The sequence below is a fragment of the Macaca fascicularis genome, chromosome 10 (genome assembly GCF_037993035.2).
Source record: "Macaca fascicularis isolate 582-1 chromosome 10, T2T-MFA8v1.1".
Classification (NCBI taxonomy): domain Eukaryota; kingdom Metazoa; phylum Chordata; class Mammalia; order Primates; family Cercopithecidae; genus Macaca; species Macaca fascicularis.
The window spans coordinates 19,204,357-19,214,735 of record NC_088384.1 but is presented as its reverse complement, the minus strand read 5'-3'; the positions used below and the strand labels follow the sequence as shown (position 1 = coordinate 19,214,735).

Below are 10,379 nucleotides of genomic sequence, written 5' to 3'. Positions count from 1 at the left end.
CCAGCGCCGCAGCAGGATGAGCAACGGCAAGCGCCGAGGCTCGAAACTCTTCAGGCCAACGTCTTTCCTCTGGTTAAGCTGCATTGTCCTCTAGTGTATAGCTAGGATCTTTATTAGTCGATTTCCTCTAAGCTACAGCTAAGCGAAATCCAGGAGTTTAAATTCTAATGTAGTTATCTTTTGTTTTGGAGACGCTTTTCTGCAGCTTATGAAAACACCTTGAGTCTGGGTCAGGTCCGGTGCATCGGCTTGGAGTTTACACCCTCAGCTGGGAGGGGAAGAAGATACGCCAGCAGCTGAGAAAGAAAAACCTGTTTGAATAAATACCATAGCTGAACATTTATGTTTCGGAATGAATCTGGATATACATCAAATAACTTTTTTTTATCGGAAAGGAGCATCCTAAAGAATGAAGCATGGCAGCTTATCGTTTATTCTAACAAACATTTGTGGATGCATCTATTATGGCCAGACATGTACTACAAAATGATCAAATCACAGCCCTATGGATCGCCAGAACTCCTCAGTCTAGCATCCTTTGATCATCAAGACCTCTTTAATCATGCTTTTATACGCCATGTTTCTTGTTCATAGTGGTAAGTGAGCCTCTTGTTCATAGTGGTAAGTGAGCTTTAAGTGATTTCAGTTTCGAGTTCTGCCTCATGTCAACAACTGCAACTTTGGGATTAGAAAGACTTGCAAGATTCCATTTCTATCTGTGCCATTTACTGGCTTGGTGTGATTAACCCTTCTTATCTCTGTTTCATCATCTCTAAAATGGGATCATACTTCTTTCTTGAGTAGAAGGCTAAATGAAGTGACACCGGAGGAGTAATCAGCACAGGGTTTGGCACACGGCAAGCACTCTGTAAACAGCTCTCCTTCCATTCCCCCACTAGACTGTAAGTGCTGCAAAAAAAAAAACAGTATGTAGTTTACATTCATTTATCGCATTACCTACACTGGTTCCGGTCTTCTTCTCTTCTGCCCCAATTTCTCCCCACTGATTAGGTGCTCTGACACATTGATATCATTCTCAATTATGAATTGTCTGAGTTTAGTACTCCACACTGCCATTTCACTGAATCTGTGATGGGTGAAAAATCCTAAAGCTTGAAGTGATGCAACTTTTAGAGTTTCCTGTGGTTACCCTGTTTCTTGGAAAGATTTCAGACGTAAAGAATTCTCTTTTAAAATCAAGCCTTGACATCTGTGCAACCTTAGGTCTCTTCCCTTTTCTATTTTTTATTTTATTTTATTGAGACGGAGTCTCACTCTGTCGCCAGGCTGGAGTGCACTGGCACCATCTTGGCTCACTGCAAACTCCACCTCCCAGGTTCCAGCGATTCTCCTGCCTCAGCCTCCCAAGTAGCTGGGACTACAGGTTCGTGCCACCACTCCCAGCTAATTTTTGTACTTTTAGTAGAGCTAGGTTTCACCATGTTGGCCAGGATAGTCTCGACCTCTTGACCCCTGATCCACCCATTTTGGCCTCCCAAAATGCTGAGATTACAGGCATGACCTACTGTGGCTGGCCTCTTATTTCATTTGTTAAAAATTCAGGGCAGGACATTTCTCAAATAAAAAAACCAAGATTGAAGTTGATAGAAAACAATTTTAATTAAACACAGAAGACAGTAACAGTGAATATAAAACATGAAATCCAATATGCAGGTAGGGGAAAACCCCTAGAGGGCCTAAGGGATCTCCACTGAGAATGACCAATACAAATACAGACTTAAGAGTTTCTTACCCACCTGGTCAGAAGTACATGCCTAGCTCTTGTTCCTAGAATCTTTCTTGCCCCAAACAAACATAAACACAAGCACACGCGGCATGCATACACTCACATTCATACACCTCTATTTAGCCCTTTAACACATTCTGCCTTATTCTGGGTTCCTGAAGGCTTGAGAAAGAAAACCTTCTACCTAAGCAATTCACAAGGGCTTTACAATTCCAGTGTATACTGTCTTCTCCTTCTGGGTTTACAGTAGTTGTGGGGTTAAGGACCATTTACTTCCCGGGGTGAATTGCAAACTGGCAATCAAGGGGCTGACTTCCCCCTCCACTGTCCACTTATCAGGTTCAGACCTTCCCAACCATGGAAAGTTGGCTGCTGCTTTGAGGATGTTTCATACTTCAGGTCGGTGGAAATCAAAAGGAAACCCTGGAAAGGATATGACAATGAAGATAACATCAAACCTTGGGCATGTCTGGGTTTGTCTGAGGAGTGAGGAACAGCTGGTTTCTTTTTTTATTATTTTAATTTTTGAGATGGAGTCCCAAAGGCTGTCACCCAGGCTGGAGTGCAGTGGTGTAATCTCGCAAGCTCCGCCTCATGGGTTCAAGTGATTCTCTGCCTCTTGGGTTCAAGTGATTCTTAGTCTCCTGAGCAGCTGGGACTAGAGGCGTATGCCACCACACCCAGCTAATTTTTGTATTTTTAGTAGGACAAGTTTTCACCATTTTGGCTAGGCTGGTCTCGAACTCCTGACCTTAAGTGATCCGCCCACCTCAGCCTCCCAAAGTGCTGGGATTACACACATGAGCCACCATGCCCGACTGAGAGATGGTTTCTTTACCAGGTCCTACAGAGGCAGGGCCTCCTCTACCCTTGCCCTGCTTTGTGAACGCCCCAGACAAAGGAAAGGCCATGTTGGAGTACTGTCACCTGATGTGACTTAGCCATTGTAGAAGCAGTGGGGGAGAAACAGGGAGATGGGAGAGCATATGGGGTAGTGTAGGGCAGCGGTCCCCAGCCTTATTGACACCAGCAACCGGTTTCATGGAAGACACTTTTTCCACTGACTGGGATTGGTGGATGGTTTCAGGATGAAACTGTTCCACCTCAGATCATCAGGCATTAGTTAGATTCTCATAAGGAGCGTGCAACCTAGACCCCTCACACACACAGTTCACTATAGGGTTTGTGCTCCCATGAGAATCTAATGCTGCTGCTGATCTAATAGGAGGCGGAGCTCAGGCAGTAATGCTCCCTCGTCGGCGGCTCACCTCTAGCTGTGCAGCCAAGTTCCTAACAGGCCACACACCCAGACAGGTCCTAGGCCTGGGTGTTGGGGACCCCTGGACTGTACAGGATTGGAGAATTCCTTTAGAAACATATTTCCACCTCCCCAAACAAACAACAATGACAAAAAGAAAGAAAGAAAGAAAAAAAGGTATTCTGAAGTGAGTTCATAATAATTAGCCAGAAAACAATTCGATTCCTGAACTCAGAGGGGTGTCTTTGGTTCAGGGGAAAGTCATCTGACTGCGAGAATCAGAAGAGCCAGTCCTGTCCCAGCCATGCTCCTTTCCAGCTGCCTGAGCCACTTCTCTATGAGTCCTACTTTCCTCATCTGTAAAATGGGAGTAATAATCCCAGCCTCACACATCGTCTTGTGGAATAAATAAAATAAAGTGTGCTAAAGGGCATCTTCTTGTACTGTGGATTTGGCTGCTAAGTGGAATTGATCTTGGTCTGATTTTTAAACTCAACTGTAAATACTTTCTGTTAATTGTAATTTAAGAGCTAAACATGTTTATAAAATTCTTTGGTCTGGGAAAAAGCAAAGCAGGACAAAAACAACAACAACAAGCAAAACAGGAGGAGGCTTAGTCTACTATAAAAAGAAATGAGTCAGTTAAGAGGTGAGATTTGCATTCTTACCTCAAGAACTTCAATATCTGAATTGACGAATGAGATTTTGTGCGGATTGGGCAGAGGAAATCCTTGCTGCAATTTTGCTAAAATATAGAACAAGACATAAAATAATTGGGCACAAGCACAGAGGTTTTAGGAAGCTTTTTAGTAAGAGACTGACTGACACCTTTTTTTTTTTTTTTTTTTTAAGATGGAGTTTTGCTCTTGTTGCCCAGGCTGGAATGTAATGGCATGATCTTGGCTCACTGCAACCTCTGCCTCCCAGGTTCAGGCGATTCTCCTGCCTCAGCCTTCTGAGTAGCTGAGATTACAGATGCCCACCACCATGCCAGGCTAAGATTTTTGTATTTTTAGTAGAGATGGGGTTTCACCATGTCGGCCAGGCTGGTCTCGAACTCCTGACCACAGGTAATCTGCCTGCCTTGGCCTCCCAGAGTTCTGGGATTATAGGCATGAGCCACCGCGCCCAGCATGGATAGCTTTTTAATAATTGATCTTTTCATTCTCCCTGGTTCCACATTTGCATCTCTCTGATATGTCCCTAGAATTTTCCTGGAAGAATTGCTCATTAATCCGTGATTAATAAAAAATGCACTTACAATTATGTTCATTTGGACAGTAGAGAAATGCTGTCCATTTTTAGCCTGCCCAATGTGTATTTTGAAAATACCCAATTAGTGGGTTTTGAGAACATTTTGGTGTCTAATATAAAAAATATTTTAACTGGGCCAGACCCCAGATACTGCAGTTTATGAACAACTGCTATGCAAGGAGAAGGCCCAGGATTATCATTCTTGAAAACTGTGTCTATCCAGTTAGTGGTCCTTGCATAAGACCCACAGAGATATCCCGTAGGGAAAATAATCTCATTTCTGGTTGACTGGAAGGAGATTCTTTACTGCCTAAGGAGCATGGTTTCAATCTTCTTAACTCAACCAGTGTTAGCCGATCTTGCTGAGTTTGCAAATAGAATTGCTAACAGGGCTTGGATCTAGAATAACTAATTGTGCAACCACGTCATTGATGGTACAAACTTTGCAACTTCTGACGCTGGCCTGGATTCATGATAACATGATAGAAGTACAAGCTTCAGGGTGAAAAGTCCCAAACAATCCCCAGTGCAGCTGATGCAGATGTTAGATGTTAGCCGATGTTACAGTCATATTGTTTACCAATAATCCCTTACCATTGGCCAGTGGGAGCACTCCAAAGTGAAGAATAGAGGACAGAATATTTTCAAACCTCAAGACCTAAAATAAAAGAGGAAATAGAATCAGTTGCCAGATTGGGCTTTTTTGTTTTTTTACTCTGTTACCCAGGCTAGAGTGCAGTAGGATCTTCTCAGAGGGATATACTAGCTTTGTAGAAAATCATATTTCAGGGTTTTCTAACTTTTTCCCTCTTGAAGATGGACACTTCTGCTTCCCTCTGCACTGGATTTTGGTGATACAAATTCAGAGGGACTACAAGGTGTCAGCAAACGTGGAAGCTCAGATATCTACCAAGACAATCAAGAACAACTATTAGATTTCCCAATTAGCAATCTTCCCTTACTTACTGAGAGTCTCAGCCACAGGAGTTCCCTTGCATTACATCATGCTCCAAAGCTAATGCCGTCCCCAGAACACCCAATTTATCTTTTTCTTTAAATTAATTTTTTTTTTTTTTGAGATGGAGGCTCACTCTCGCCCAGGATGGAGTGCAGTGGGTATGTCTGTATCACCAGAGTGAAAATGGGCAGTGGGAATTCACTTTTGCAGTTTGACCTCAGAGTTTATGTATGAAACTATTATGCTACACTGCCTCTTGACATAAAAATGACAATAACTGAAATAATTACTGTAAATATGAAAACACAGAAGTGACAATAACTGAAATAGTTACTGCAAATATGAAAATAGTGACCACTGTTTCTTTAATGCCTACTATGTAGTCAATGTGCTAAGTGCATTTCATGTATAATCTCAGCTAATACTTTCAACAACCCCAAGGTTGGGCCGGGCGTGGTGGCTCACGCCTGTTATCCCAGCACTTTGAGAGGCTGAGGCGGGCAGATCACTTGAGGTCAGGAATTTGAGACCATCCTGGCTAACATGGTGAAACCCCATCTCTACTAAAAATATAAAAAAATTAGCCGAGCGTGATGGCGGGTGCCTGTAGTCCCAGCTACTCGGGAGGTTGAGGCAGGAGAATGGCATGAACCTGGAAGGCAGAGCTTGCAGTGAGTGGAGACTGTGCCACTGCACTCCAGCCTGGGTGACTGAGCAAGACTCCGTCTCAAAAAAAAAAAAAAAAAAAACCCCAAGGTTGTAATTTCAGCTCCATACCTACTCACACTGCCTATTCCAATTTCTTTTTCTCTATAGTATTTTTTAGTAAAAACTATATTTGTTTGTTTTCTGCTACTCTCAGCCTGTCACGCACATATAAGCACAATCACACACACTCTGGAACAGGGTTTCCCAATAGTGGCACTCTTGACGTTTTGGGATGGATCATTCTTTGTTGTTGGGAGCTGTCTTGTGCACTGTGAGATGTTTAGCAGCATCCCTGGCCTCTACCCACCAAGTGTCATTAGCATCTCTCCTTCCATCCCAGGATGTGACAGCCAAAAATGTCAGCTGAGAATCACTAGTTGAGAACCACTGCTTTAGAATGTAAGTGCCTTGAGGGTAGATATTTTATCTGTTTTGTCTAGAACAGTTCCAGGCTCAATAAGTATTTGTAAGTAAATGAATACTGCTAATACTAATAATTAACGTTATGTAGTGCTGCCCATGAACTAGGCAGTATTCTACCCCGGCATTCTGACACCAAAATCCACTTAACTTCTCTCTGATAGTGCCATCCATGGCACTATGAGGTAGTGATTTTGCTGATCTTCCTGAAGCTTGAGGGAAGGGGGATTCCAAGTCACATGTTGGGGTGTCCTCTTCCCATCAGAAAGTCATCAGGCTGGGAACCCCCCTCCCACAAAGGTCTCCATACAAGCAGCATTGACCTAATTTTAGGAGATGGGCAGAAAGTGTTCAAAGCGTAAACCTAATCATGGCTTAATAATTTACATATTCCTTTGGGATTCTCGTCTCTAACTATAGAGGATTATTTTAGTGAGAAAACGGGCATTCCCTGAGAATGCCTTATACATTGTCTTATACATTTTACTAATATGAGCGTTTTACTATATGAGCATTATATAATGTCTCAACAGTCTTTTGAGTTTTTAAAAAAGTATTTCTGCGTAAATAAAAGTAAACTGTAGAGTTCCTCTCTTGAATGGTTAAGGAGCTCCATTGATGAGTAGCTGCATACAGAATTTCAAAGTCAAGTCCTACAATTATGCAGAAATCAAGGACTCCGAGGCAGAGAAAACAATTAACTCGGTATTATATATAGTAGGAGAATCCTTGCTCTTCCAGTGTCCGGTAACCCCAAGAACTCAGATTCCTACCTCAATATTGCTGCGATTGGACTCTGGCAAAGCAAGGCGGAATCTAAAAGAAAACAAGAAAAGTTTAAAGGGGGGTAGATTTAAAAACAACAGCCATAGTAGAAAGAAACCAAAAAGTAAAAGGATATTTTCAGCTCAAAAGTCACTGTAAAAAAAAAAAACACAAGGCCGAGCATGGTGGCCCACGCCTGTACTTCCAGCACTTTGGGAGGCCAAGGTGGGCAGATCACTTGAGGTCAGGAATTTGAGACCAGCCTGGCCAACATGGTGAAACTCCGACTCTACTAAAAAAAATGTAAAAATTAGCTGGGCATGGTGGCATGCACCTGTAGTCCCAGCTACTTGGAAGGCTGAAGCAGGAGAATTGCTTGAACCCAGGAGGTGGAGGCTACAGTGAGCCAAGATCACACTACTGCACTCTAGCCTGGGTATCAGAGTGAGACCCTGTCAAAAAAAATAATAGACAAAAATAAAACACACACACACACAAATAAAATTGGGAAGACATGGAGTTCTATTACATCTTCTACCCCTATATTTTGCTGCTTAAGAAGCAGATCAGGAATAGCTTAGGACTTGGATTTGTAACCAGGGTGGGTTCCCCAAGTGCATTTGCTATACGGGACTTAATTTTGGCAACTTGGAATGTAGAACAATCTTAAGAAACAGTTTTCAGGTCTTCTGGCTCTGAACTCAGCCTTGTCACTTCCCTGAGCCCTTGTAATCCCAATCTACTTGATGCTAAATCCTGTGACCAGTCTAGGCCACACCCCTCAGAAAGCCACATTACTCACACCATTTTTTTAGCTGTTCAATCGTTGCACATAAGGGAAGTATTAGCTAAGAAAGCTATCTGATGTGAAAGGTACAGTGTAATTGTTAGTAACCCCATTTCTGCCTCTTTTTAACTCTGTAGATTTACTTAATCTCTCTGGATCTTAATTTTCTCAACTATGAAATATGAATAAGAATATGTGAAATGACTATAGTTAATAATAATATATTGTATAGTTTCAAATAGCTAGAGGGAAGATAGAACACCTTCAACACAAATAAATAACAAATTGTTTGAGATAATAGACACGCTAATTGCCTTGATCTGATCACTATACATATTGATACATATTGAAACATCACTAGGTACTCCATGAATATGTAAAATTATGACATGTCCATTAAACAATACAATTAAAAAAGAACAATACCTGTCTCACAGGGCTGTAGTGAAAATTGAATGAAATGATGCACATAAGATGCCTAGAACTGTGCCTGGCATATCCTTATCACTCTAAATATGAGCCACTTTTATTAGGAAGAGAAATGCTAACAGTTAGAACAGCACACAATGTCCTTGATGTTCTTTTTCAAATATCAACAGAGCACTTGCTGTAGGTCCAAGTAGAAGGGAGTCCTCCCCCCTGACCCCTCTCCCAGCTTGGTAAGGCTGAGTGACAGCGTGTCCTGTTGCTTGATATTTTATGGGAATTTTCATAAGAAAACTCAAGGCCAACGTTGTCTGTTTCCCAGTTTTGCCAAGAGCTGATCCATAAGTAGTCCTCCCAATATACACACTTGATTTTTCTATGCAATAATAATAGTACTATGAAGAAATAGTAATGAATAGAAAAGACTCCTTCATTTTGCAGATGTTTGAGAAACTGAGGGTCAAAGAGGAGAAATATTAATGGCAGATTTGTTACTGGGATTTGGATCTCTTGATGCCCATCCCGGAGCTCTCTTTTTCATATCTTGCTTTTCTTCTTAGCTTTCTATGGCTCACTTTTGCACAGGTCTAGAGCCCTACTTCTGCATCAGCCTTCTAACAAATCTCCCTGTTTCCACTCTTGACCCTCTCCAATCCATCTTCTATACCATCCCCAGGGGGAGCTATGTTCCAGGCATGTCTGATGGAGACACTCTCCTGATCAAAATTCTTTAATGACTTGTGATAATGTAAGTGTCTTGAGGGTAGAGATTTTATTTGTTTTGTCTAGAACAGTTCCAGGCTCCATAAGTATTCGTAAGTAAATGAATGCTGTTAATACTAATTAACATTATGTAGTGCTGCAATAAAGTCCAAGTCACTTATATGGCACATGAGCCTTCCTATACCTTGGCTCCCAGTTGCTTCTCTGCTCTCATCTATTCATTCTCTACTTTGAATTTTATCCTCATTAACTCTGAACTGCTCAGTGCTATGCTGTTTTATTCATCAGGTGCCATATAGACCTGAGGTTTAAAAAAAGGTATTGGCTTCAAAACATATACCAAAAAATCCTGAAAAATTAACATCAGTACATGCCTACAAAAGGTAACATTATGGCCACGAGTCACGCAACTCAACCCCATCATAGTTAAATATAATTTATATTTAATGTGAACTGTATTTGAATAAATGCAATATATCTTCTGCTGGAGTCTCCATTCATTAGAGGGACTAGGCCAAAGAAGATCTTAACAACTGTGGGTATTTCTGTGCACATTTTATGATATTTCTGTCCTCTGTGCCTTTGCACATGTTGTTCTCTTTTTATGGACTTCCCCCTTTCCCGTTCTCTTTGACCAGGTACCTTTTTTTTTTTTTTTTTTTTTTTTTGACAGAGTCTCGCTCTGTCAACCAGGCTGGAATGCGGTGGTGCAATCTCAGCTCACTGCAGCCTCTGCCTCCTGGGCTCAGGCTCAGGCAATCGCAATCCTCCTGCCTCAGCCTCCCAGGTAGCTTTGACTACAGTTGTGTGCCACCATGCGTGGCTAATTTTTGTATTTTTTGTAGAGACAAGGTTTCACCATGTTGCCTGGGCTGGTCTTGAACTCCTGGACTCAAGTGACTCTCCCACCTCATCCTCCCAAAGTGCTGGGATTACAGGCATGAGCCACCACTCCTGGCCCTGGGTGAACTCTTTTTAATTCTTAAGATTTAACTCAGGGTTACCTCCTCTAAGAATCTTTCTGGGCCGGGCACGGTGGCTCAAGCCTGTAATCCCAGCACTTTGGGAGGCCAAGGTGGGTGGATCACGAGGTCAGGAGATCGACACCATCCTGGCTAACACAGTGAAACCCCGTCTCTACTAAAAATACAAAAAAATTAGCTGGGCGTGGTGGCGGACGCCTGTAGTCCCAGCTACTCTGGAGGCTGAGGCAGGAGAATGGCGTGAACCCAGGAGGCGGAGCTTGCAGTGAGCCGAGATTGTGCCACTGCACTCCAGCCTGGGCGACTGAGCAAGACTCCGTCTCAAAAAAGAAAAAAAAAAAAAGAATATT

General features: G+C 42.3%; 1 protein-coding gene and 1 long non-coding RNA gene across 4 annotated transcripts in view; one reads left to right on the top strand and one right to left on the bottom strand.

The window, feature by feature from the left end:
* Nucleotides 1–45: 45 nt before the first annotated feature.
* LOC135965436 (uncharacterized) overlaps nt 46–10,379 on the top strand; it is a 55,684-nt gene continuing 45,350 nt past the window's right edge. Inside the window, exons 1-3 of one of the 2 annotated variants that reach the window (XR_012418810.1) lie at nt 460–596; nt 2,087–2,146; nt 3,260–3,438. This is a non-coding gene — a long non-coding RNA (uncharacterized lncRNA). Of the gene's footprint in view, nt 597–2,086; nt 2,147–3,259; nt 3,439–10,379 lie in introns of those variants that run through there. The other variant, XR_012418809.1, reaches the window with a different exon arrangement.
* BPIFC (BPI fold containing family C) overlaps nt 1,596–10,379 on the bottom strand; it is a 60,214-nt gene continuing 51,430 nt past the window's right edge. For both annotated transcript variants that reach the window (XM_015457276.3, XM_074003899.1), the window contains 4 exons: nt 7,119–7,161; nt 4,854–4,917; nt 3,674–3,750; nt 1,596–2,170 (listed from right to left, as the gene is read on the bottom strand). In XM_015457276.3, the coding sequence (XP_015312762.3) occupies nt 2,048–2,170; nt 3,674–3,750; nt 4,854–4,917; nt 7,119–7,161 (307 nt within the window). In that variant the 3' untranslated portion in view covers nt 1,596–2,047. The remainder of the gene's footprint in view (nt 2,171–3,673; nt 3,751–4,853; nt 4,918–7,118; nt 7,162–10,379) is intronic.